Source organism: Chroicocephalus ridibundus, chromosome 2, assembly GCF_963924245.1.
Source record: "Chroicocephalus ridibundus chromosome 2, bChrRid1.1, whole genome shotgun sequence".
In the NCBI taxonomy this organism is placed as follows: Eukaryota; Metazoa; Chordata; class Aves; order Charadriiformes; family Laridae; genus Chroicocephalus; species Chroicocephalus ridibundus.
Genome location: NC_086285.1, coordinates 55,079,303 through 55,107,141, shown reverse-complemented (window position 1 = coordinate 55,107,141; position 27,839 = coordinate 55,079,303). Strand labels below are relative to the sequence as shown.

General features: G+C 40.9%; 1 protein-coding gene across 1 annotated transcript in view; it reads left to right on the top strand.

The window, feature by feature from the left end:
- Positions 1 to 27,839, top strand: part of ITGA9 (integrin subunit alpha 9) — a 232,582-nt gene that overhangs the window by 136,778 nt on the left and 67,965 nt on the right. The window contains exon 18 of the mRNA XM_063325548.1: positions 12,380 to 12,530. Coding sequence (XP_063181618.1) covers positions 12,380 to 12,530 — 151 coding nt within the window. The remainder of the gene's footprint in view (positions 1 to 12,379; positions 12,531 to 27,839) is intronic.

The following is a 27,839-nucleotide window of genomic DNA, read 5'->3' as shown; positions in this document are numbered from 1 at the left end:
ATATGGCCATTCATGCAAAGTGCTCAAACCAAGCAAATCTGCATGTGTAACTTAGAAACTTCACTGTCGTTCTGACCAGATATGATTGGGTTTGCCTCGTTATTTCCTGTTGTTGAGGTGCTGCTGCCCATGGCAACGATGCTGCTGGGCAAGTTGAAACCCTCCACTATGAGCTGGAGAAGAAGAGGGTAGGGTAGGACTGCTTGAAAGTGGGCGATGGCAGAAAGACTTTAAAGCCTTCCAACTCCTATCTGGAAGGTTTTGCAAAGATTTGGGAGGGTGGGACATGGTGGTGATTCCTGTATTCTATTTTTTTGAGTACTTCTGTTGTAGTGAAAGGTGTCCTTGGAGTCTTGGGCTGAAGACCAGGGTACCATGCTGTATTGGGGTGAAGAAGAGTTAGAATGCATTTATTCTGGAAAGAAAAAGGTTTGTTTTCAGTTAACAGCTTAATCTGAGGCTTAATTAATTAATTAATCTGAGGCTTAATTAAGGCTTGTCTACCTTCCTTAGCACCAGCTTGCATATAAACACACCCTAACTTCTTGTAGGGATTGTGGGATGAAGGAGCCAAACTCTTCCTGCTTGTGGCAGATGGCATGTGGGGCAAGAGTCATGGACTGTGGCTTGGCAGGTTCAGATCAGAGATTTGTAAAAACTTTCTTGTGTAGGCAGTTCATGCTGCATGCGAATGAGTTGTGCAGAGATGTTGTGCTTTGCCATTTTGGGTTTCACGACTTGGCTAGATAAGGTCCCAACTGACCTTACCTGTTGTTGGCAACAGTCCTGTATCATGAGGATGTACGACCTCTAGAGATCCCTTCCAACCAACTTTTCTGCAGTTTTCTGACTTGAGGTAAATCTTCTCTGTAACCTGAGCAAAATTGCTTCAAAAAAACCCCTAGCTCCTTGCCAGCATGGAAACACCTACCTAGGATGGTTATGGGTGTCTTCCAGTGCTGAGGCTGGAAACCTGCCTGTGGGACTTCTCACGTCTTGCTTATTCCACCTCTGCCAGAGAGAACATGCAACACAGTGATACCGAAGACTGGACCTGGCAAAGCAAAATGTGCAGATTAAACTTTCTGGGGCAGACATTACAAGGTAGCTTGTAGAAACAGCTGCAATGGTGTGTGCTAGTATTGCTGCAAATGGTCCTTTTAGTGGTTGGCCTGGCCTTATTTGTAGGAGTGTGAATGTTGTTAGCCTAAAACTACAGGTGGCAACTTAGGAGTAGGGAAAAGGGAGCCATGGAGTATATTGGGGACTTGGTGAAGGTAGTGCTGGGAGAAGCTGAAGGAGCAGGGGAGAAGCTGAAGGAGCAGAGGAGAGGCGTTTATCTTTTCAGTCATGACTATTTTCAGATCCATTTTTCTTTAAGAATAAACATGTGAGGTTTTGGCAGCACAGAACAGAGTGACTGCTCATCGCCTCCCCTTCAAAGCGTCTCCAGTGTAAAATCTTGCAGCTGTCATAGGAGGTACCAAAATCTGGCCCTATCTATGCAGTGATGTCCTGTGTTGAGGGGAGGAGGAAACAGATTTCTGAAGGAAGAGAATTAAAAGTATCTTAGTGTAAAGAAGGTATTTATGTATTGCATATGAGTAACTGTAATGACACAACCTGAAACCATCAGAGAAAAAGGAATAGAGTATTCTGCAATAAACTTTATTTTTATGGCCACAGCTCTGGGACAGCAGTGGGAAACCAGTTTTCCTTTCCAGCAATCCAATACTGAAAAGCAAAATGCAATCAAAGAGTGTTCTGTTAGCTATTATTTCCAAATATTGTTTAATATTAAAAATGTATTTATTACATATCATGCTAGACTTCAATGCCTCACTCTGTTTTCTCAGCACAGCAAATGTCTTTTCCATCAGGTTTCTGTAGCAAATAGCACGTTTTTATTGAGCCTGTCTGTAGCTACTTGTTAAGAAGCTGAACTGCATCTGTTTCCTCAAGATGTTCTGGGGGAAACTCTAAAGGAGGTGTTCTGTAGAACATTACACCTCCCTACCCTTTAAAATCTGCTAATCCATTCCTCTGGTACTTTGTATGGGAGAAAAGCACTCTGGTCTTTTAAGAAGAACCTGAAAGTGCTGAGGGAGCAGGGCTGACTGGAACACACATCTTGTCGGACATACCAAAGCAGCTGCAGGTCCTGAGCTGATGTCTACCCAGTCTGATTGTCACTCTGCAGAGGGAATGGTACTTCTGAAGCCCTGTTTAGGCTGTAACAGGAACCAAGTGAAAACTGTGGAGCAGACATTTGAGTAACAGCAAGGGTGTTTGAAAAAACAGACTTTTTCCTAGCTATAATAAACAAACCAGCTAAAACGACCAGAGCAGAATGGGTGGTGGCTTCCCTGCGAGATGCAGCTAGGAAGGAAATCCTGTATGGCTGTGTAAATATACTGACAGCCTGTGTGTTGTGCTGAATAGAGCAGCTTTAGCAAAAACAAACAGTACAAGAAGAAAAATGATGTTGCAACATGCCTTGTAGCCGCTGTGTTCCAGCGTGAGTTGTGCGCATGGTATGTAAATCGGGTTGTAAGCGCTGGACTATGAGCCCCCTTGGATAGAAAATGCTGTAAGAAATAACTGCTACAATAAATATTATAGCAACAAAAAATGCTGTAATACATATTGCTATTCCTGAGAAGGTTCCAGGAGGAAGTCTGTCTTCCATGTATTTATGTGACATGAGGTTACCCTTCATCCATCATTAGAAACAGAATTACTCACCCATTGGAGGGCTTATGAGTGTATGTTTGGCCGATTGGAATAAGCAGCTTGCTTTTATGTATTGGTTTAAGGCATCCTTAACGGCCACCATTCATTAAATTTATGTTCTTCCCCTACAGACTGGCTGGGGTTGCCATATATGCTGATGAAAATTGTTTATTTTGGAAGTGTGAAATTGAAAGCAAAAGTCATAGAAAGCCAAAGGGGCGACAGGTGCATTCTGCAGAGGTTTTAAAAGCTTTTCAAATTGTGGGGTCAATGCTTTCAAAAGTTCTCTTCTAAAATGGGATTTTTGAGAAATGCCCTTTTCCAGTAGTTGAAAGGTCAGGTTTGTGACTTGGGCCGTCTCTAATTCTGTCAGAATTAGCCAGAGAATAGACAAAACCCCAGCCTGTCAAAAATTTAATGGAGCTTGAAATGTTTCCATTTTAATGAAGTGGTAATTTATGAAGAAAAAGTATTTTCCAGATATTTTCTGATCATCTCCAGAGAAGGTTTGTGGGTTTTTTTCCAAATAAATTCCTTCTGTGACTTACTAAAGGATTAACATGTTTTCTGCCAATACTCCTTTTGTTTCTGTGATCTCCGTTGTTTTATGCATGGCTCTCTTGATATGCAGCTAAATTAATATTGAAACTTCTCATTTGATAGACAGGTAAATGATTTGATGTGATCTTTTAGGATGTAATCTCAAAGTACCTAACCCAGACCTCACTGAAAAGACAAGGGAGAGTGTGCACTACCACTCCATGGTCCCCCAGCCCTTGAGCTTGAAAAGTTTGTAAGCATATTATTTGTATTAATGAAGAAAGAATAATTTAACTTAGGTGACTAGCTATGCAACTGCAAAATGGATTATTTTGCAAGTGCTGTGTATTGATGCAATGAAGAATATGCTCATAGACCTATTAAAATCAGTGGAAGGAGTCCCTCAGATTCACTGGGCACATCATACATTAGGCACCTAGATTTGAAAAATTAAGCTCAGCAGTTTCATATTGGCATGTCAAATTATTACAGAACCTGAGCTGAAGGAATCCAGAAATAGTATGTAAAAACGTGTTACGACAGCTTTGTCCAGTTTGCTTTTCACCAGCATAAGATGTCATGGCACAGAATATAGGCCAGTGCAGTAACAGTACAGAAAGTCAGTGTATTCTGAAGGAAGGTGCAACAACATAAAATTGATCAGAAAGATCTTTTTGAGTGTATCTCATGAATATAGTAGTGTTTTTGAAAAATTAAAAAAAAGTATTAATAAAGGTTTTCACTTATCATAGGCTTTTGTAAACCCATGGAGAAAAGCTGCAAGCCTGTGGTTTAGTGTGGGAAGCAAAGCTGTTTCATAAATTTGACCAGGCTCACGCCTCAGCACTTATCTTCCTTTGATCACACAACGGGAATTTGTTTCCAGAGAGGCCTCACGTTTCATGGCATGCCCATTGTGGTTTTATGCCCCTGAAGTGCATCTTAACAAAACAGTCGTGATGAGGAAAAACAATATCCTTTCGTTTGGAGCTTAATTACATGCTCTGATAATATCTGTTTTTCCCTTCCTCTTCATTCATAGCAGATGAAGAATTTGTTTTTACTTATTTCATCTTTCATTGAACAAACACTTCTTTCAAAAATATTTTTGACATTCTGTTTACCCTAGACAGTCTACCCTAAATAGCCGAGCTGCTCAGATGGAGCTAATTTTCTGCTTTACAAAAAAAAAAACAACAAAAGAAAAATGAGAAAATACTACGGTTTGGCATTTCTAGTGCTAGGAAAGTGGTCTTGAGCTTTCAGTCAGGACCTTGTGTGTATAAAACGGTGTGTACCAACATGCGTATTTCCAAATCCTGGGACACAAGTACAGAGTCATGACTGATCCCACTGCAGTCATGTGCTGCCCACTGGTTACTCAGGACAGCACTGAGGTATGACCAACTCCAGATCTTTTGAAGTACCAAAAGAGTTGTTTCCAGGGAGAAAAGAATGACAAAACATTGGAAAAATGAATGAGTAGATTACTTTCAGTTTTCTCGGAAAACCATGCCAAATTTCACGCTGTGATTTAAGTGATTTCATAAATTATAGCATAGTTTAATGTTATTTCAAAGTAATTTTGTGCACTGTAAAGGGTGCAGTGAAAATGCTTGTACCACTTCACGTATATTAGTATACCAATTTGCATTTTCTGTATATTTATAATTCTATTTGGAATTAAGTCTTTTAGGTGAATCCAGGAAGTAGAGTTCTGATTTCTAATCTATGTTTACTTTTATTTATCTTCTACCTACAGACCATTGCTAGTGTATTGAATGCTGCATTTGTGAGCTATGTGGAAAACTTTATTGTAGCTCATCCAGAATCTGATTTGCAGTTTCCTGAAAGGGCTACCCAGCAGAACCAGCAATTATTCAGGATGTAGTACAACTTGCAGTGGGAGCATCATCTCTGGAATGAGTGAATGTTTTCCCTTGTTGAGGGTGAATGAGGATGAAGGAAGGTTTCTTGGTTTCCATCTGGTTAGTTGCACTCAGAGCTTCATAAATCTCTCCCAAAATAAATAAATAACTCCAGTTTGATAGCAGAGAGCAGCACTGTTCCTTTTGAACATATGGTGGTTGAACCCATACAGATGGTAATAGAGCCATCAGGTGATGAGTGGTAACAAGCCTCAGCAGTCCACATCTCATGCAGGAATACAGATTCCCAATCTCTATTTTCTAATAACAGACCACTGATGATCAGTCAGGGATACTGTACAAGCCAGTCTTGTCATTTCTTAAATACTGGTTTGTTTTGTAAGAATCACTTGGCTGTATCTACTGGAGTACGATTTTGCTGTTTGTTTTTTAAACTAGACCCTAAAGAGATGTTCTTTCATATAATTTCAATGCATTGTTGAACTAACATATAACCTGGCTCTCCTTGTGAGTATCCCAACATCAGTATTTTATGGACCTAGGATAGTTCAAGTCACCGTTTTGTTTCTTGCTTTAGCAACTGAGGTATAAAACTAACAAAGCAAAAGCTTAATCTCAGGAAGCGCTGTCATTCATTAGCTGCCTCCAGAGGTGGAAATTCTCAATACTGTACAGACCACAATGAAAAGCAGATGCACCATTGTTTTGGATTTGCAGAATACATCTTGGCTGATGCATACGTGTGTGTATGTATATATACATACATATATACATACTCTTTTGTGACGCAGCTATATGAACTATTTCGGTAGTATGTCCTGCAATTACAAAATCTGGTAAGGCTGAGGTTCTTCATAGGTCACCAGGTAAATTGTCTTGCTGGTTCTGCATTGAGCTATAGAGGAAATGTGCTCATATGGGTATATGTTACTTACCATGTTTGACGTTTAGACATAACTTGCTCCTGACATATAACGCCTGCTACTGCAAAACATATTTCCTAAAGTGGCAAACCTGTACTGTTTCTAACATTTCATGTCTGATAAACTGTTTTTTATTGACCACTGAAAGTGATTGCCGGATATGGCACTGGCCATTTTCTCCCTCATCAATACTCAGCTGAGTACGTTTTTTCTTAAATTTTATATTGCACCCAGCATCCCAGGAATGGGGCAAGCAACTGAAGCTGCATAATAATAGGAGACCTGTTTCTGAAGGCATAATTTCTATAGTAAATACATGGTTTGCATGATGACTTTGTTAATGTTCTAATTCCTAGAAATAGTATGTGAGAAAGCGCTACTGAATCGATCCTCAAGTTTCAGGGCCAGGTCTCTGGTCAACAATCATCTATTTCAACAGAGCTCCTGAAATATTTTAAGAAATGGGGAAAATAAGTAATTTTTTTTTTCTTTCACATCTGGCTGGTACATGCAACTTCCAGCTATGTGCTTGGTAGCATTTATCTTTTGCATTTCTTTCTGCCACTGGTGACTAGGTTTTGTTTGTGCTCCAACCTTAGCATGCTGTTTTATGCGCACATGCAGGGATAACTTTGTCCCAGAGAGACAGTACCATTGATTTCAAGGACGCTGCTTGTGATTATAAAAGATTTATTTTTGTATGTGTGTCTGCAAGACTGAAAGATTAGTTTAGAACTTCTATAGGTGTTGCGCCTCATCTTGCTTTCATGTGACAGTTTCATAAACCAGGGTAACTCCATTCAAATCAAAAGCTCTCTGGAGTAAACATTGTGTGAAAACAGAGTCGCTCTTTCCCCATTGACTCTTCAATTCTGTTTATAAAGGGTTTTGAACATCTGTGTACAATTGAAATTACTGATAACAATAAAAGTCACCAGATTTCTGTAGGGTGATAAGGTAAGAGGTATTTTTATATATATGTTGTGCCCTTTTTACTGTTTGAAGACATAGGTCACTGGGAGTTATGTCTGTTGTGTAGTTATGGAGGATTTATGTGGAGAAACTACATTGGGTAAGAGAGAACAATTTCCAAAGAAGCTTTGAATTTATCGGAACTAGCTGTAACTAAAAATCACTCTGTTGTTTCAATACCTTAATAAAGAGCAAAAAGGATTTCCTAGAGTGTTCCCCCCTCATTGTTTACTACTCACATGCATTCATTTTTAAAATCAAAGGTAATGCTCTGTGCCATATTCCTGAATTGCAGTATGTATGGGAACTGAAGCGCTAGAGGCAGCAGCTCTGCTCCAGAAGGGTACCAGCAGGAGCAGTTCTGGCCCTGGGCTCGCTGTAGTAAGCACTTTTTTCCTATGGGACATTCAGACTCTTACTGTGGGGAAACATTGGCACACTGGTGCTCAGTCTTCATAGAGAGCAAGATTGGTATGATATTACTCCCAAACTGTGCTCTGCTGACACAGGACCTCTGTTGCCCTCTCCTTGAATTCTCTATTATGTTTTTCCCATCACCTGCATCTCAGCTAAGCTGTGGTCATAACTGCGTGAGGTCTCTTAGCACCTTTGCTAGCGCAGGCTTCAGTGAGAGAGGGGGAAGGCAGCAGCTCAGCTAATGCAGAATAAGCAGTGGTATCTTGAGTGTTTGTCTGAGTCCTTAGTCTAGACTGTAAACTTTGCAGAGAGAATTGACCTTGAATGCACATGCAAAGCAAGACAGTGTAACCAAGTGGTGTAAAATCCAGTAGCGTTTTGCCCTGTGGAGTTGTTTAAAATTTTTCCTTGGTTTGTATTTGTTTATGGAGCTGCTACATCTCAGTTTTGCACTGAGACACCAAAAGAATTCCTGGAACATTGGCTGAGGGTTTCAGCTTTTCATTGGCCCTTGAGGTTTAAGTGTTTGCAAAACTCCCCCCAAAGTTCAGCTGATTCTGGAGCTTGTGATAAAACCCCGCCAGGAGAAAGGCTTTAAGTGTTGATGTAAACAGTTTGTGGAGACGAAAGTAATATTCAAGTATCCTAGTACCTACAAAGACCAACTGCGACGCTGGTTGGTGAAGGCAGAAATCTATTTGGATCTGTCACAGGACCAATGTTGTTTACTCACTCACACCTTTTACTGATTTAAAAGAAAGAGGTGTGACTTCTATTTAATTTCATCTGATGGAGGTAGAGGACAGATTGGACTTTAGTTGTTTGAAGCGTTTTTACCCACATGCAGTCTAACTGACCCCAGCTGTAACTTCCACTGTCCATCGAGCAATAGCAGTGATTTATCCATGTAGGTGCCGATTTGCTCTAAGTAAAGAAATGCTTCCAATATAAAAGGAAAAGTCGGTGACCCAGACTAACAGGGTGAGTGTGACCCCATCAAATTCCTTGCCCTATGTATGGTCTGCACGGGCTGAGAGGAAGTGCCAAATGCTTTTTCAATTTTATTTTTTTTTTTTCAATTCTCTCTAGTGCAGGAAATAGAGAAATATGTCCCTGCGTACCTTTTTGGAATGCAGATTATGTCTCCCTTGATCCATGTTAATAAAAACACCAGCATCTTGGGGGGTGGGGGAATGAAAATTGCAGATCTTTTCAGTTTGCCTTTCCCAGCTGGTCTTTCTTCCCTCATTGACCATCGTGCAGTGATGTGTTGCAGGCATTAACAAAGAACGTTAAAGCATGCAAAAAATATTATCCTTGTTTTATCCTGGAATTTAGTTCCTTTTCTTAATTGCTTAAGAGGAAAATGTTAAATATTTCTGTTTACTTCTGATGTGTAGTACTGCAGCCAGTGAATTAAAAACCACAGCAGAATTTTGGCGCCTGATGTTCAGAATTGCTTGTTACCTACAAGTCTGGGTCATGTGAATGAAAGCTGCAGGTATTTAGTACTTCTGAATGTCAAATTTCTTTCCCTTTCCATGCCAACATTCATAGCTTGACATATTTCATGTGCTTTTACGTATGTGTGTGCAACTGTGGTTGCCTATATATAATGTATATATAGATATATAGTCTACCCAGAACTTTTACCCGGTTCATTATTTGTGTGTGCTACCTGATGTAAAGAGATGGTGTTCTTCTGTCCAATTAAGTGATTATGTCTTGTCATTTTTTTCCTTCTTTTCTTCCCTTTTTAAAAATTTTTTGCCTTTCTTGCGTCGGTGTGTTTATTTTTAGCCTGTCTTCCTTGATGCGAGCGCGCTTACGAGGAGCTGAGGATGTTGGCAGCTTTATAGTTCTCATCCAACAAAATGTAAACTGAAAGCCATTGCTTGATTACGTTTCTTAAATTGTTTGACATACCTTGTCGAGATAAAGGGGTGGCTTTGCTTTGTTTCCTTGTTTCTGGTGGGGGACAACAGTTCTTTAGTTATATATTTTCACTTGGCAGCTGGGCTGCTTGATGCGTGGCAAACGCTAGAGGAGGATGGCACTGGGCTGGCAGCAGAGCTATTCCGGCAGAGCAGCAGGCTGTCCGCACCCCATGACGTTACGCTCTCCAACAGCAAACAGGGCCTGGGAGCTCCCCTGTGAGCCGGGAGATTCCTAATCCTTTTCTCACTGCAAGTGAACCTGATTGATTCCAGATGTACACAGATTTAATGACTCAGAAAGCTGTTCTCTTAAAATGGAACTTACAGCACAATCTCATATAACCTTTCAGGGGAAGACCTGAACTCCTCTGTCAGCCTAAAACCAGTGAGGTTTTTCAGAGTTTATTACTGTGTGAATTTTGTGTAGGAGCAACTACAATGTGCTCTTAGAAAGTTGGTTTTCTTTCTCTGCTGAGGAAAATGTTGTTATAAACACCATTTTGCTACGATGCACTTTTTAACAGAGGAGTGATAGCTTTAGAAAGGAGTATCACAACTCAGTGGTGTTTATTTTGACGTTTTTTGTGGGTTTAGTTTTAAATAGGATTTCATTCTGAGTATTTTTCATTATTCAGTAGGAATGAAAGTATTCTCGGTTGCCTTGATTTTATGTTAAAATCTCAAAGTGCTGCTACAACCAATTCAGGGAGGATTCTGTAGCATTCATTGCATTTGGTATCAACCCTGCATAAGATAAATATCTTGTAACGTTCCTTTGCTTACGGAAGTGATACTGCCAGATTTTGCTAATGGGTTTGATAGACGCTGATTAAGTTTTGAAGTGATTGCAAGAAGTGAGATTATAAAGTTCATGAGAAATAATTCACAGTAATAAATGGTTGTTTTATTTCTTTGCTTCCAAATATGCACTTCTGATTATTAGAAAATCCCAGCAGATTGTTTAGTATCTTCATAATTTGTCTGCTTTTCAACAGTAAACATTGAAGTTGGGGCCAAAATGTTAAATGCTTCCAAGTACTCTCATATAGATTTGCCATTAATTTAGAATAAAAGGAGCAACGACTCAAATTGTTTGGACCTTTCAAACTAGTTTTGCAGTGGATCCTGCACTGTGTATGGTTTCTCAAATGTTTATTTGCACTGATAGTTGACTATAAGAATAAACCATAATGTTTAGAAAGCAAAGTGTCCAATTATTGGTAGAGTTGGTTGGTGCCTGCAGTTGATTGTAAGCTTGAAAAAGCAGGCATGTTTCCTGGAGGCTCCTATCTGCCTCATAAGAAGCTGTCATTGAACTGTAAGCCATAATTTTGGGCTTAATAAATGAAGATCATAATAAATGAAGATCATAATAAATGAAGTACAGGAAATAAATATGCTATAAATATCATCTGTGTTACGTGGAAAAGTGAAACTCACAATCCACAGCCATCAGCTTTAAAGCCTGAGTCTAGACCATTTTGTTCTGAACTTCTTACTCACAAGAGCGGTTGGCTACTTCGGTCTGTACCTTTGGAAACCCATGTCTAGAAACTCCCTGGCAAACGCAGGGAGATGGAGCCCAGCGAGCCCAGTATACACAGCTCTCACCCTGAGTCCCTGCCATTTTCAGACAATTGCTGATATGCAGAGGAGCAGCGTGTCCCCAGAACAGCCATTCCTTCATGGAAACTGGGTGAATGAAAGAAAGGTGACTTGACTGGCTACGCATTTCTTTGTGCTATTGCACGCTGCTGCGTGTGCGTGCATCGTGCACCAGTGCCTGCCAGGGTGGGTGGTGTGAGGGTACTTTTCCTTAGAGGGTCCTTCTGACTATCAGGCTGGCCCTGCCCCAGAGGAAATAACTTGGAGTGTCTCTCTGCTGTGTGGCTGGAGGTCTCTGCCTTTTTCTGACCGGCTACTTAGTGTTTTCCCTGTGACGCTGTCTCTCTTTCTCTGGAATATACAAAGGGTCTTAGATTCCAGTTATGATAACTGTAGCCAGTTTGATGATATTTTGGCTATTTTTGCTTATTTTTGCATTTATACTTGTTATATTTCAGACCATCTTTTACTGCACTTTTAGTTCCTAGACCTACAGATCTGTGCATTGATATTATGTTTTTCTGTGATATATCTTTATCCCTCATTCTTCCGTGTTAGCGTATCTTCTGGACAGACTAGTGTGATTAAATGTATACCAAATATCAAATAATAAATGCATGTGTATGAATATTTTTATTTGCCTCTATGTGCCTCTGCATGTCTGTGTTTATGTGTTCATGATCTGTGATGCCTTATTACAATAGTATATTAATTCATGATGCATAGCTATTTTTTTAATTCAACCGTTCCCTTGGTATTCTACTTATAGAAGATGATTCCATTGTGTTAGGTCCAGCATAAACACCCAAGGAAAGATTTGTCACATTCAGTGGATAGTGGTTATAATTTTCATTCATTTTTCCACTTGCACTCGTTTCTGGATTTTATTTGACCCCCTTTTCTGTTTTTTTTTCTATCCATAACATAACTCTAAGAAGATTTTGAGAAAGTTACTAGAATGTTAGAATAAGTTTGAATAGTAAGAGACAAAATAGCCTGTGTACTTGAACGTGGGCGTAATAGCTTGCATTTGTTACATTTCCCCTGTCCAATTACTTTACCGTCTTCAACTATTTTTTTCTCAATAAAATAATATTAACAATAAGTCACATGAAATAGTTTCACATGAGAATCATGGAGTTTCATTACAGTCACAAAAGGCAGTGTCAGAACCAGGACTCGGGAGCTGCTCATTCCCAGTATAGCCCCCCACACATTGTGTTGGCGGTTCAGCACAATCCCGAATTACCAACAGCTGAGCTTTTAAGCAGCTGAGTTGTGACGTTTCCATGGCAGGAATAAAGAAGGACCAGAATGTGAAAGTTGCCCAGAGTTAAACCAATGTAATTGTTTCTGCCTACAGTGTTGATGACAGAACTGCTTACCTGGCCCTGGGAGCGGTGAGGAACATCTCACTTAACATTTCCATCTCTAACATTGGGGATGATGCCTACGACACCAATGTTTTCTTCAATTTTTCTGGGGAGCTCTTCTTCATCAAAATGTGGCAAAAGGTAAGAAAGGCCAACCTTGCTGTCAGCAAGTCTCTTTACTTTAAACCTATTCAGTTGCAAGTTGTAGGGACAGGGGTTTGCCTGGTCCATACTGCTGAGACATTTGGAAGTTATTTCTGGATATGCTGGGCTTGAATTTCTTCCAGGCTCTTTACTGAGTTTTTTTTTCTTTTATGGGTTTGATCAGTGTAAATTACACCCTTTGTGTTTCTGTAGAATACCGCACTGTCATTTGGGGTGCCCTAATGAAAAAGAAAGACCATTTGGTTGAGTTATTTAGGTATTAAGAGGTAGAGGGAAACTGTTTTGGGAACTGGTAGTGTACAAAATGGTGCTGAAATACAAAGGGTGCCTCTAGTTTGAGTGGTGCCACACTGCACGCAGCAGTCCTGGTCAGCTCCTGACCTGGGCTCCGAGGTTTTCTCCTTGTCAAAACCAAGTTACAAGGCTGTTCTTTGCTCACATCCTGGTGCAAGTTTGGGTTGTGTCCAGGACACATCACTAGATTCAAGAACTCAAACGTGCTTTTGACTTCACCCACGTGGAGTCAGGTGAATATTTTGAGCTTTAGTCTGTTTGCATTTAAATTTTAAATACTCGGATGTTTTCATTAGCGTAAGTTCATTTAGAGGTAATGCTGAAATACAAACACAGAATTGAGCTTTTCACAAACTGAGGGCCATGAAAGCTGTCTTGAGTGTGAGCAATGTGAAAATAATTGTGCAAAATGGGAGCTGTACAATCATAACAACATTCTGTCTGTCCCTGCTTTTCACAATTGTTTGTCTCTCTGCTGGGGCTTTGCTTTGCTTTGTAATCCATACGAGCAATATTAAAAAACACAATACAACTGTTGCGAAGTATGGGATTAACTCGGTCCATTGAACCAATGACATTTTGCCATTATTTGTCATGTTTTATGATAGATTTTGGTTATTATAAACCTTTTAAATTAACTCATTGCATAATAAACCAAAGTATAATCATTTCTTATACTCATGGTCTTCAGTTCTGACTATTATGTTTAATACAGTTGCAGGCCTCAGAAAGTTTTCTTTATAATATAAACTTCATTTTCAGACATTATGTGCTGCAAGAGTGCAGTTTATCAGGAGGAAAAAAGCAGGGGATAAAACAGAAATGTCTTAACACCAATACGCAACTTCTTAATGGAAATTTATGTGAAGACTTTCAGGGTCTGGCCCAGCTCCCACTGAAGTCAGTGGGGGGATTTCCATTCCTTTGTGCTGGAAAAGAAACAAAACTTGATGTATGTTCTTTTAAAAGGTTGTTGTGGTTTTTTGGTTTGTTTTTGGTTTTGGGGGTTTTTTTTTGTCTTCTGTGCTTACATGTTGAATATTTTACACACACAGATTAACTGTGTAAATTGGAACACCAGTGGCCTTCGTTGTTCTTCTTGGCCAACACTGTGAGGGAACAAGCTGAAGGAGATGTGCTGTTTCCCTTGGTATTTTACCTTGAGCCTGGGTCTATAGCAGACTTGAAACATCTGTGCTGAAAGCTGCCTAGAAGGAGCGGTTACTGGAAGCAGATGACATTGTTGTAGGGTTATCTCACTACTCAATGTGTCTTCTGCTAATAGAAACAAGTATTTCTTTAAAATAAATAAAATACAGCACACATCAAGGAAGCATGTAGGCTTCCTCAGGTCTTGCAAACAGGATCAGGGTATTGTCTGCTGTTATTCCTGCTGTTCTTGTGATTGATTTGATAGAATTTGGTGGGTTTTTTTTTTTCTGATAATTGGTTTAGTAACAGTTTTGAAAAACCGAGTCACAGAGTTGTGTTGGGCTATTTTACTTCCTCTCAGTCAACTTTTGCTTCAGGACAAACTAATGTACTGTTGGCCTCACCATTTGTCCTATTGGGGAACTGGATTATGACCTCATAGCCTCAATTACAGTGTTATATTTTCCCTAAGCTCTTTGAACAATGATTTTTTTATTTTTTTTTAAATATCATGGATTCCATGTTTTATAACCTACTCCCATCCCTTGACATCTATGCATAATATGTACTGTGCATATACTTTAAATAGATTTTGTTCCTGGTTTAACATTGCCTAGGCAAAAGTCCAGAACGTAAAGCCAGAGTAAAAACGATGACTACTAAAATTTCCCTTAGTGGAGCAATTTCAGAATCAAAAGAGCTTCTTGTTGTGGGAAACTTTCAGCAGCAACTACTTTTTAAGGAGTAATACTTAAGTGGAAGAGAACGGTCTCTTCTGTGTGTTTGCTTGACCTTTTTTCTGCAAGGTGAGTCTGAGAACGATGGCTGTGTGGTGGGCTTTCCTAACCTATCTCTGGAACCCTTTCAGGATGCTGTGAATCCCCTGTTTGTTTTTCCTGTGTCCTCAGTGTGGACATTCCTAGCGGATTCAATGTGGTTTTGTTTCTTTCAATGCATTGGTTAGAATGAGACCTGACAGTGCACAAGTTTAATGCTGTTTTTCTTCAACAGGGTTATTGATACAAAATGCCACATCTTGTGTTTGAAAATAAATGAATGGCTTAGCTCAGGGTAGTGTTTCCTGAAGCGGAACTAGTGGAGCTAGTCCCTCTTTCCTTTCTGGAGACTCAGCTTTCATGAGATGTCGTGGATAGAGAAACTACCTGGTAGGGCTTTGCCACATCTATACAAGGTCAAAAAGCATTTGCCGACTGATATTTAAGGGATTCCACGTATTCCACTGTCTTATTTTCCTGTTGCGCTGCAGCCAGTCCTCCCTGGCTTCATGGATGAATCCCAACGTTTTCTTTCCATAGCTCCTGACAGACAGTCCTCCTCTTGAGAGGCACAGTATGTGGCATGGGCTGATTTCTCATTCCTCCCTCTATCACTTTTAACTCTCTTGTCACTGCTCCCTTTGAAAGGGCGAGTTGTTTTACGGGTGCATGTGAGTACTGCACTGAATGTGAATTTCATAATGTGTCCACTAAGAAAAAAATTTCCTTTTGAAATACAAAGATATTTAATCATGTTCTCTTTAAAACAGAAAATAAAAAAGAAAAGAAAATAGACGGAGGGAGAAAGATACCTCACATGGTCACTTAGAAAGATGTTTTTTCTTTACTATGTTGACAAAGAAATCTTGGTCCCTTTTTCTGTATAGAGTAAATTATTTGTGTTTTTTTTTTAATCTTCAAGTTTATTGTCCCATAATCTTCAAGTTTATTGTCCCATAATCTTCATCCAACTTCAGGAAAGCATCCTATTTCAGAGTCTGAAATAACCACTTAACAGAGGTGATACCACTTTCCTATAGAAGAATGCTGAGTGTTGCTTGTGCGCTAAGGAGTCTGGAAAAAGAATAAAAAGCTATTACTACTAATTTCTATACCGTTTTCCATCTATTGGAATTGCCTACTGGCCTGTGATGTTTTGCTGAAAATGCTTGTCAGCGATAGGCGCTTTGCTAACCATTCATTAGCTGCTGTTCAGCACTGAGGGCTATTTTCAGTACAGTTGCAGAAAAAAATGCTGTAAACTTGCTGGCAGCGGCATTTAATGTGGTAGGGCAGGGTCATATCTGTGTTAAATCAGCTTGGGTATGGCATGAGATTTTATAGCAGTTGTATAAAAATAGCATATAATAATAATAAACCCAACAGCAATAACCCAATATGTATAGCATTAATCTCTCACTGCATTCTAAGGGCTGGTGGGAATCTATCAGCTAATCCCATTTAAGCGCTGGTTACAGGGAGAATAGGTCAGGAAATCCCATTGCTGACCATCATTTCCAGCCGTGGATTGTTCCTAAATTTCAGACAGGCTCCCAGCATCCAAAGCCATCTGTGTGTAACATTCCTGCTGCTTCTCACAGCAGCTTTCGCAAGCAACAGCTGAGTGAAGTTAGCAGGGCTGGGCCAGGGCGGGGTGAACAGTGAGGTTATGGTTTCTGCAGGCGCAGTAATTTCCCATCATTCTTTCGTGAGCGTGTACCTGAAACTTTGGTGTTGGATACGAATATTGCCGATAACCGGAGTCATGCTGCTTATGGGCCCTGGGGTTTTTCTTCTGATGTAATGCGGTACTGTCTCTTTCTGGGTTAGCAGGGAGGTCGTGCGGTTTGGATGTGAACTCTTTCTTCCTCGCTCCCAGAGCACTTGCCGGCATCTCTTGACTAGGATTGCCCAGAAGAGCCGCAGACACAGGCAGAGTTTAATTTTTTCCAAATTGGAAATTCTCTTACACCAGTTTCCCATACTGCTCATACTTTCTAAGAGTCTTAAGGCTGGTAGGGGCAGGATACTGATAGGGCATGAAAGCCAAAGACACATGCCCTCTTTTGGTTCCAGCCGTACCACTGGAAGAAAATTTAGGTCCTGGGTAATCATTATGTCTCTTTTTCAAGCAGTTACTGTCCCTTTGGATCCGCTGGCAGACAAGTTAATGTGATCAGTCTCGATTCACATCCAGCTGGTTAGCAGAAACCTTTCAAATTAGTGGTTTGATTTAATCCAGCTGATTTTGTGTGGAGTGAGTTGGACTTGCTCCTGTAAACCAATCTGCCAGAGGGTCAGAGGGGAGTGATGCCAAGTAGCGTGGAAGCTGTGACCCCTTGCATTGACACAAGTGTGTCTGGAAGATTGCCTGAGCCATATATCACTTATGGGAGGGGATTTGAAGCCTTTTGCCAGGAGAGCTTTTATAACCAGGGCTTGGGAATATGAGTAGCATGGCAGTAACCATGCCACATGCTGCCTCCCTGTTTTTCCAAATCTAATGCTTAACTTTTTGGTTACAGAGTGCACCAAAACATTTTGCATCCCTGGAGTAAAATTGTCCAATTTCTTAATTGGAAAGCAAAAATATGTGTAGTTCAAGCTATCTGACTTCATTGTTTATTTTAATTTCTTTTTCTGTGGATACTTAGTGAAAACCTCAGCTTTTATGCTTCCCTAGGGATAAGTAAGGAGCAGCACCTTTTTCGGGCCAGGGGCTATTAGAGCCATCTAATATCCTCCTGCTCTTAGCAGGTAGGAACTGAAGGCTAGACTTCTGATCCAGACTTTCCACTTAGGAATCATGTGTCACTCCCACATTCAGGGAATCGGCATTGGAGCCTAGATTTAGTTGTGTAATTAGTACTGATCAGAGTCTTGTAAATTTTTCTCCTATACTCTGATTTATTATGTATATTTGAAGTAAGTTTTTGTCATTCTTCCCATTAAATTAACTTGATGAATAGAATGCAAAAATCTCTGAAGTCTTCTGGCAAAATCCCTATTGGAATAAATGCTTCAGAAGCCATGATTTTGCAGGACTTCAGATCTTGTTCAGCTCAATGTTGGAAAAGCCTATGTGAGTTTGATTGTTAAATCCCGTTTTCAGGAGCAGCTTAACACTTAGGAATCTCATTGAAGGTTGACAGTGTATAAGGTTCCAAAAGTCTATATGACTCTGACCTTGCAAAACCGAATGTAGCTAACTCCAACTAGCTTTAAAAATCCAAGTTTTTGCAATCTTAAGCTACTTGCTGGGAAACAATGAGTTGTAGTGGGGGGTCACCCCAAGTATTTCCACAGAAAGTATGGAACTTCCGATTCAAGAAGACAGGACTTTTGATTATAAGCCTGTTTCTTTCAGGTGAGGTTACACAGAGGAAAAAATTTATTTTGCAGTACAAAAATGTGCTATAAAACTTTTGGGTGGAAGTTGGTTGGTTGTTTTTAAAAAGCTTGTGATTAGTAAGCTATTACCAAACACATCTGTTTTTAAGGTCTTGATGATCCTGGAATGCCACATACATTGAGAAAGTTTATGCAGACCAGGCGGGGCTGTGCTCTGGGTTACGTCATGTGGAAAGTGTCCTGGAAGTAGCTTGTCATGACTCTTAATTTGACTGTTTACATATATATACGTAGTGGTTTTGAGGAATAGCCTGGGATGCTTTGTGTGGCTCAGATTATTCAGGGAGGTTTTGTTTGACTGCCTAGCCCTGCCCTGCCCTACCCTTGGGGCTGTGAGGGGAATGGTTTTCTAAAGGAAGAACAGCTATATGGATGAATACAGTCATGTGAGATGGACTTTCTGTAGAGGCTAGACAGCAGCCTGTGCTATAGCAAAGCCTGTTTACAGTGAATCCAGGCCTAGCTGGTGGTGTACCACCCAGGGTGGGGTTTCACGATGGCTGGGCACCAGTGGAGGTCCTGGTTTCCATCCAGGTGAGAGAGGGAAAAGGAAATCTGAAGCACTGGAATTATGAGACTTCCTTGAGGACGTGGAGAAGGGCTCCCTGGGCTGCAGGTGGTTGCTGCCCACTACGTTTTGGCCCCTGTGTGGCCCGTAGCTCACTGGCCAAGCTGCTTCCCCCTGCACATCTTTGGGAGCTGGACAGAGCCAGAAGCCACAGCCACGGTTGCATCAGTGCCGGCCATGGAAGAGGACTGGAATCCCTTTGGAAAAGGGATTCAGCTACCTTGGTTGCTGAGATCCAGACACCACAATTTAGACAGTTATCTTGATACTGCATTTCTGGGAGAAAGGGGAAAAACCCTTCCTGGAGCCCAGTATACAGCGAGCTCAATACACTTGATCTTGGATGTGCTTGTTTACAGGCTATGCTCTCCCTACAGGAAAGATCACTAGTGACTTTCCTGTGTCCAGTGTGTCTCTCAGTTTTCATCTTTTGCTCTTAAACTCAGGGGAGAGAGACTTGCCAACGTTTGAGGTGAGAAATCTATGGGACAGGATTTGTCTCCTGTGCTCTTAAAGATGAGGCTTAAAATCATCTGAACTTTGGCATCCTCTGCAAAAGACTTAAGTAAGAATTGATTTGCGTGGCTTTCAGTAGCTTTCATTACAGCAAGAAGCTGCTGGGTTTGGGGTTTGTTTTGGTTGTAACTTGAAGCTTAAAGTTTATCGAGTTTCTGGTATGAAAGGTCAATTCTGTTCTTGCAGGCATTTCTTTTAGTCACTTTTAAGAGAGGCAGCTCAAGATGGTGCCAGAAGATAAATGATACCCCAAGTGGAAAATCCAATATATATATATATTTACATTATATCTATAATATACATATGTGTGTGTGTGTATATATATATATATGTATTATGTTGCTTAGTCCTGTGGGATCTTGTAGTCATGGTGCTGTATGGCAATCTCTCTTTCTCCTAGTTGTTCAGATTTCTTCTGTGATGCTAGTAGGATCTATACATAAAAACGAAACCCTCTTTAATTAATCTTATTAAGCACAAAGCATGATCCTGCAGTCATACTTCAGCATAGCCTCTCTGAAGTCAACATCAGTTTTGTCTGTAGAAAGACTTACAAAAACCCAGCTGCACAATCAAAATGATGAGTAAGGGTGTGAAGAGTTTTTAGCTGAAAATCCAAGGAGGGGCCAGCACTGCTTAGGAAATCATGAGCTTTTCTTTCCTTGGGTTTGACACTGGGGCCATGTGATTTTTCTGACTTTCTTGTGAACACCCTGGTTACTTCTGGTGTGAAAGGAAAGTCACGTCTGGGTTTTTTTTCTTTGTATTTTCTCTTCCTCTTTCTTGCTCATTGTTTGCTCTTTCTCTTCCTTCAAAAACATGTTGGAAAAGCTCTCAGGAGAGCCTTGATTTTTTTTTTTTTTTTTTTTTTTTTTTCCCCTAGGGAACTAGGTGAGGCAGGCTCCCTCCTCCTGGAGCAGCTGACAGCCAGCAACATAACCCTGGGTTCAGCTGGCATCAGTCTGTGGTCCTATTAGCAGAAGTAGGCACATTAAACCCCTCCCTGCTCTGAAGGAGGCCTTTGGGCCCCAAATCTGTTTTTTTTCGGAGAGGGAGCTTCCTGTGGTGTTTCATCAAAACCAGAGGCGTTGAGCAAGGCAGGGAGGAAGACTGAGAAGTGTTTCAGCTGGCTCCGTTTCAGTCTTGGGGGGTGAGCGGGGGACCCCCTCTCTAGGCTGTCTCAGCGGACCCCCAGCCTGGGCAGGCTGCAGGGGATGCCGAGCCAGGCGCGTTCCCAGCCGGCAGCGCTTTCGCAGCCTGCCTTTGGGTGGAGGCCAGAAAACCTGCGCTTGACTTTTGGCTGTAACCATCTGCAGAAGAGTAACGCAGTGATTTCCACTTAGCAAGGGAAAAAGAAGGAGCGCACTAAAAAGCCGTTCTGTGAAGTAGAGCGGCACCTCTTAAAGTAAAGCCTTACAAGTGAACTGCTAAGCTTTTGTTTTAAAAAAAGGAAATATACATATTAAGAAAACCTGTTTCAGTATCCTGGTGCAGTAGGTAGTGAATTATACCTTTGCGTTTCAGCAGTGTCTCTGGGTTATCTAGTATTTATCATGTCATCAGGTTTTTCTGTGAAGAAGTCCTGATGCACCTTGTATTTGAGTTTCTGAAAGAGAAAGACCAAAACCCCAAACCTGTGTGTTTTTGCAAGAGGCGTTTCCTGGGATGTCGGATTTGGCTTTGGTTGTTGGGCATTATAGGTTGACCTAAGGTTTATTAATTCCAGGAAAATACCCAATGCCAGACTCATTAGTACTGTTATTACCTTTAATATTATTCTTTACACTTGAAAACTACCACCAGAGAAGCGGGAGGGGGGGTGGGGGGGGTGGTGGTGGTGGTGGTGGTAACGCTTGGTTTTATTGATTTTATTTCCTCATCGAGTTTGGTTTTAATTTATTTTTTTTTAATTATTATTTGTGAGGTTTTCCATTTGCTTTTTCCTTGAAGTATGTGAAGTTGATGACATTTGAATTTATTTCCTGAAGCCGTTTTTAACGTAAGCTTTTCATTATAACACTGAGAGAGAATAGCTGTGTTGCAGTTGAATACACCAGTATTCAGTATAATTGATGCCTTACACACAGAAGGTTGTCTAACAGTGTACGTGGGCATGTATTATCTGTGCTTTCAGAAGTACCACTAGGAAATGAATGTTGGTATATTGATTTGATTTCTGCCACTCAATATTCTTTTTCCTGCTTTTAATTTTACGAGAAGCATGTTTTGAAGATATGATTTTGTTATTATAGAATAATAATGTGTATAACCCATGGGTTATCTGTAGTAATTAAAAAACAATTCCCCCGTTAATGTTGCCATGCAACCATGATTTCATAGTGTGAGATACATGTGTGTGTGAGCATACATATATATACATACACCTACATGTAAAGGGAGATGAAGGAAAGCTTACCCCAGAGCCCTTTTTCCTCCCAACAGCTTCCCTGTCTCCTGTTTTTCCCGGGGTTATTGGAGAGCATGGACTCATACACACAAGGATGCACTGCTGTTATTAAACTTATCTTACTGTTCCTATGCACAGATCATGAGGTGATAATAAAGGGAAAAAGATAGGTGTTCATCCACAGTTTTTTTGAAATAAAGGTGTAATCAAACACAATGCACTCCTGACAGATTGCAACAGCGTATATAGTTTGGATATACGTATAATGGTATGAAGAATATAGGAACATGCCAGTGTGTGATTCTGGATGTGCTTTTTCTGACTCTTGAGACTTAATTTTCCTCTCTGGATAATTGCACTGTGTCTGGACAAGCACTTAATCCAACATTTCTGCAGTTTTATAGAGAAAAGCTTTTTTTTTTTTTTTTTTTTTTTAAATAGCACAATCTAAATTACTGCTGAATTTAGCTAAATGTGCATCAGAGATATTTTGTGTAAAAGTTTCTATGGTTGCTTTTTAACTTTATCACTGTGGAGTCAGAAGCCTGATTTTCCCTTAGTCTTTATTTTCTTCAGGGTTTTACTATGTTTTTGTATGTGGAACTTGAACGAAATGGCGAGTACGTGGAAGTTGCCTTAGGCTTAGTAGTATATTAGTATACATACTAGCCAATGTAGTATTTTCAAAACATTTTTATGAGTGAAGGTTTTATCTTGGGTGGTAAACTGATAGTGCATTACTAAGTAGGCACCATTTTGTAATGTTTTGTTATGTGTGGATTGTGGGTTTTTTTCCCATTCTGCACCTAAGTCTCCATTTTTCATGAAATTTTGGGTGAAACTTGAAAAGCATTGTGGCAATGTCTTAACCTAGTGAAGAACTGTCAGTCTTACCTTTTGCAGATTTCTTTTTTAAGATGAGACTTGTAACGAAGGGATGCCGAAAGGAAAGAAATGTATGTTGTGTTCAACTTGTTTTAAGCATCTCTTTTGCAACGGATGGGCTGCGTTCTATTTCCTAGTGCAGTTGGCTCTTGGTCCAGTGGTCATCTACGCATTGGCCTCTAGCTGTTTTGCAAAATCACTGGACCAGACCGGTGAATGTGCTAATTCTAAAATACAGTGCAAGTACATGGAGGAGATGGAGTTTGGATTCCTCCAAGTTTCAGCTTTGTATTTGGCTGCATTAATATCTTGGGGACTGTTCCTGATGCTGTGGCACTTGCAGCCAGCACTAGGATCCCATTGGAGAGGAGCATCCAGACCAGTGTTCCAAATGGAGAGGAGGTTGCTGAGTCCACATTCCATTTGTTGGGATATTGTGCAGATGATGGGACTTCATCTGGCCAGCTTGCTTCCCAGTTACTTTTGTTCCTGTTTACTCATCCTGTTGTTGGATGCAAGAGGCTGTTGCCGGCATCATGCCAGGAGATGACACTCTGTGCCTTTAGAAAGGAGAGCTCTGCATCTCTTGGAATAAATGAAAAACAGTATTTCAAGTGATGCCAACAAAAGATATGTTTTTCAAGGTGGCTACCTAAGACAACAGCTGGAGAAGGCACCTAATAAATCAGCTAAGTGGAGCTGGGAGGGGCAAAGAATTTTTTCTGCTGTCCTACTGTCTACGGAAGGAAACAAAGAAAAGAAAGAGGTACTTCACACTTTTTTCAGGCTGTGGCACTCCTTGCTACTAGATCAAGTGGGTGCTAAAAATAGTGCAAGACTACTTGGGGAGATGAGCAAGTCCATTGAAGAGGAATCCACAGAGGTTAGGGAATACACAGAAATTAACTCTGGCTCAGGACATCCTTGGGTCAAAAACATTTGGAGTCGGGGAGAATATTTTGGGGGAAATACCTCTATATGATTGTCCTGCTCTCATACGCTTCCCCAGGTACTCAGTTTGGCCACTGTGGAGACGGCTTACTAGGATGAAGAGCTTCATCTTCCTGTTGGCCTCTCTGTGTGGCTGCAAAGATACTAATATTGCCTACGCATGTGCTGAACAGTAACCAATCTTTGAAGAGCCAACAGTTCCTACTGAAAGGGAATAGATGATATAAATAAACACAGGGATGTGCATTTGTACTGTTGCATGCTGATTTATTTAGATCCCATTGACACTGAATTTTAAGATGCGTTTAGATTTGTGTTGCAAAAAATGTGCTGCAGGCATGGCACCAGGATCCCAAAGTCCCTTGTTCAGGCTTTCTGACTCAGTTTGCTCCCACCCAGCACTCCCCTGTTGCTTGGCCTGGACATCCATGCTTGCAGTGCCCCTCCCGTGGTCTTTCTCCTGCTCCAAGACATTTCTGTACTAGAGACAGGGCTGGTGATCCGGGTATGTCTGTAAACCAGCTCTGTTGGGCCCTCAGGGGCACTGGTGAAGGGGCAGTGGCCCTCCTCAGGCTGTGGCTTAGCTAAACTGGCTGTGCAACCCATGACACCGGTTCTGAAAAGTATGAGTATGAAATGATCGGCATCGTTAGAATTCACATTAGGAATGATGGTTGCCATCCTTTACAATATTAAGCTGGAAGAATCATGCAAAAGTAAATGGCATGTATAAAAATCTACTGAAAAGACTCTGCAAACGTATGTGTAACCTGCACGTTCTTGACTGCTCAACTATACTGTCTACTAAGGGCAATAACGTGTAGGGTACAAAATACCTGCTGTAATGTGGCTGTGTTCGGGTCATTTGCAGTGTGTGTGTGTTACTGATTTTGGCACTAGGAAATAGTTTCTTTTGCTTGGCTGCAAGTACACAGTTACTTTTTTTATTTTGCCATGTGCATTGCTAATGAATGGGGCAACATATATGTGTGTGGATGTGTGTGTATATGGAAGAGGGCAGCTGCATTTGTTCAAAAAATGGTACAATATGAATAGATCAAAAATATAAATACTTCTAACAACACTGAGTCAACTCGGGGATCTCCAACTAAGGCAGAATAGTCTATTTTTTAATCAAAAATAAACTTTTGGTGCAATTGATGGAATAGCCAGAACTTCTAGAATTTGAATGATTGGTGTTTCCGGTTGTGTCAGCTCTTTGATCCAAGAGGAAAAAAGCAGTCTTAGCTTTCTTATTACACCCTTTCATGTTTTTCCTTTTTTAGGTTTGGTTTTGTTTTGTTTTGTTTTTAATGCAGCAGCCATATATCTATCCATATGTATTTACAGGGCAAGGAGTATAGCAATAGGAACAACAAATTTTTTGGGAGTATCTGTGAGGTCAGATATCTTTGAAGGTACTTGACATAATGTGATATCTTACCAGCTCTGATAAAATTATGATGTGCCTTTATCTCTTTTCTCATCTGATCTGACTGTGGAGGAGAAAATAAGAAAGGTTAGGTTATGGTCATGAATGGAGCCCATGGTTTAATCCCAGTTTGAAACCAGTATACTTCTGTCTGCCTCAGCTGGAAAATAGTGTGAGCAGTAGACCTCAAATGAAGTTTGATGGTAGCTTCCCTCCCTCCTTCCCTCCCTCCTTCCCTCCCTCCCTCCCTCCGTCCTTCCCTCCCGTCCTTCCGTCCTTCCCTCCCAAGTACATAGTTTTGCAATGCTGCATGCAAAGAAGAGCAAGAGCAAAGGGGCCTGTTTATTATTTTAGACAGAGTGTTCCAAGCAAGGAATTCTTTCTCTTCTATTCCAAGCAATAATTACATTTTTCCACTATAGAAAGTACTTGTTATGTGAAAGGCACTTGTGTCTTAATAGAAGTTATGAGCCTGATTCTTTAGTAAGGATTACAAAGGGCAGGTGAAAATTGAGTAAGTGGAATGGGTTCTGTTTGGTTTTTATTAGACTTGAACTCATACAGACTCATTAGAAATATAGTAATTTCTTGGTAATTATAGACATGAATTACATTGAACTATTCAGTAGGTAAGTTGAGCTTGCAAAACTCTCCTATATTCCAAGCTTGATGCTTCACTTCTTTCCATTTTTAGTAGTTTTTTTTTAATTGTGGAGTGCCATTAACTGCCCTATCCTAAGAGCACGCAGCCCTGTTGTCCTCACTTTTCTTGGTCCTCTGTAGAGAGGAAGTGACATAGTGAGCAAGAAAGCAAACAAAAAAACTGTCTGTGACAGCTGATCATAGTACTGTCTTAAATGAAGTTGTCTTGTTAGAAGTACCTTGTCGTTCCCTAGCATGCTTTAAAGGAAGGAAGGATCAAAGAGAGGATCAACTTGCAAGAAGAAACCGGAAGGGGCCCAAGTGCAAGCGGGGCTCCTTGCCACGACCCACTAAAGATGGTTTTTGCTTAAATACCACGAAGGACAGAGGATTTAATCTGAATCCTTCCCACAGAAAGAACACTTTTCCTTTTTTGGTAGAGAATGAGTGAACTGACTTTGGGGCTGGTACTGATCTTCCTCCAACATTTCCCCGCTTGTTCTCTCCCATGGAAGCAGGCAAATCCCATCCCAAAGCTGCCCCCAGCCTGAGCCGACCCTTAAAAGCAAGGAGAGGAGCATTAGCAGAAAGTGGTTGGGAGAAGGTCTCAAGCCGTTGAGTGTTCCTCCAAAGCCTCAGATAGCAAAACACACAGAAAATGGCATGACAAAAGACTTCCTTGGGAAATCTTCAGTGCCTGCAGTCAAGGTAGCTCCTGGCTCCCTTCTTGCAGCCTTTTAAGCTCAGGTGGCTCCTCCTCGATGGGGTCTAGGAAATGTTAGAGGCTCATGGGGATGCAAGGGAAAAGGCAGCTTGAGCTTTCTTGCCCTGGGAAAACATTTCATTTCAGTTGTGTTCAGGAGTTAGAGAGGCCTTCAGGAGCCTGAGGTTATCCTGACTGGACCAGCAGCCCCCTGCACTGATGAGAAAAGAGGCATGAGTGCCAAGCCTGAGCTAATGTGTCTTCCCTTGGGCATGGAGGTAGCTGCAGGGGCCAGAGCCCCAGCATGAGTTCCCGGACTGATGGTGTCAGCAATGATGTCACTTCTCAGATGCTAATTGCTGCTGCAGGGGGAAGGGGTGACCTCAGAAGTGCAAACTTGTCATTAAGAGATGGATTCCAAAAAATACATATTTGCTCTGCTGAGAATCATTTTCCTCTGTTGACTGCTTTTGTACCACTGTCTGTGGAAAGGATATAAAAGCAAGCATAAGGCTCTCATCTCTATTCCAAACTTTTATGAGACATAGTAAAGACATCATAGGGAAAGTGTGGTGTCTTCAGCCGCTGCTCGCCTTGACAACTCCACTGGGGACACTGGTCATCCGCTACTGTAAAATAGGCTACCATTCTGTACTTGGGGGACACTCTATCAGTTAATCCTAAATAAGAAGCTCTACATGACTTAGTCATACAGCCCAATGTGCCAAAATTTGAAGGGCATTCTTTATGTTATTAATAACACTGAGGTCATGCCCGAGGGTGCTCCAGTGGATGAGCGTTGTTGTGTGGTCAGGTGAAAGTCTGACCTTTAAGCTGCTCCTGCTCCATTGGCAGAGTACATGTAGCCATACATTAACACATACGGAAAAGGATTATACAGTCAGGCCTGACCAAACAGTGTAGCTGAAACATGTCCAACCTCACGACGAACGAGGGACAGCTGACCTAACAGCTCTATGGGGGTGGTGGATCATGGTGCTGTCCCCTGGATTATTTCCTAGCTCTTGAAGAAATTAAGTTCAGCAGTTCTCGGCAATTGGGGAAAAGAAGTATTTAGCTTGCATAGTACAGCGAAAGCATATATAAGTCTAATTGGTCTATTAAAAATGAGAGTTAGTGTGGCAGCAAAGAAGGTGAAATTTCTCAGGGCAGCACCAAATCCCTCTTTCTCCTTGTTAGCTTCACCACCTGCCCTGCAGGTCCCTTAAAAGATGGGAGAAGCAAAAATACAATCAATTTTGTTGGCTGGTTCTGAAACTTGTTTTGGGGCTTAATCACTTACGTGAGCTGAGTGAACAATTTTTGCTGCTTCTTCAGCTTCTGAGATGGTGTGCTTTAAAAATCTGCTGCACTAGCTTTTCACTAGTTAAGATAAATGTTTATGAGAGAGAGAAAATAAGAATGTTGGGAATATCCAGTAAGTAGAAAAGTTTTTGTCTCTCTCTCCCTTTTTACTCAAAGATTTGCTATGTCGGCTGGGATCGGTGAGCTCATGGTCTATAAATAGGTTCCATCCAGGGAGGAGAG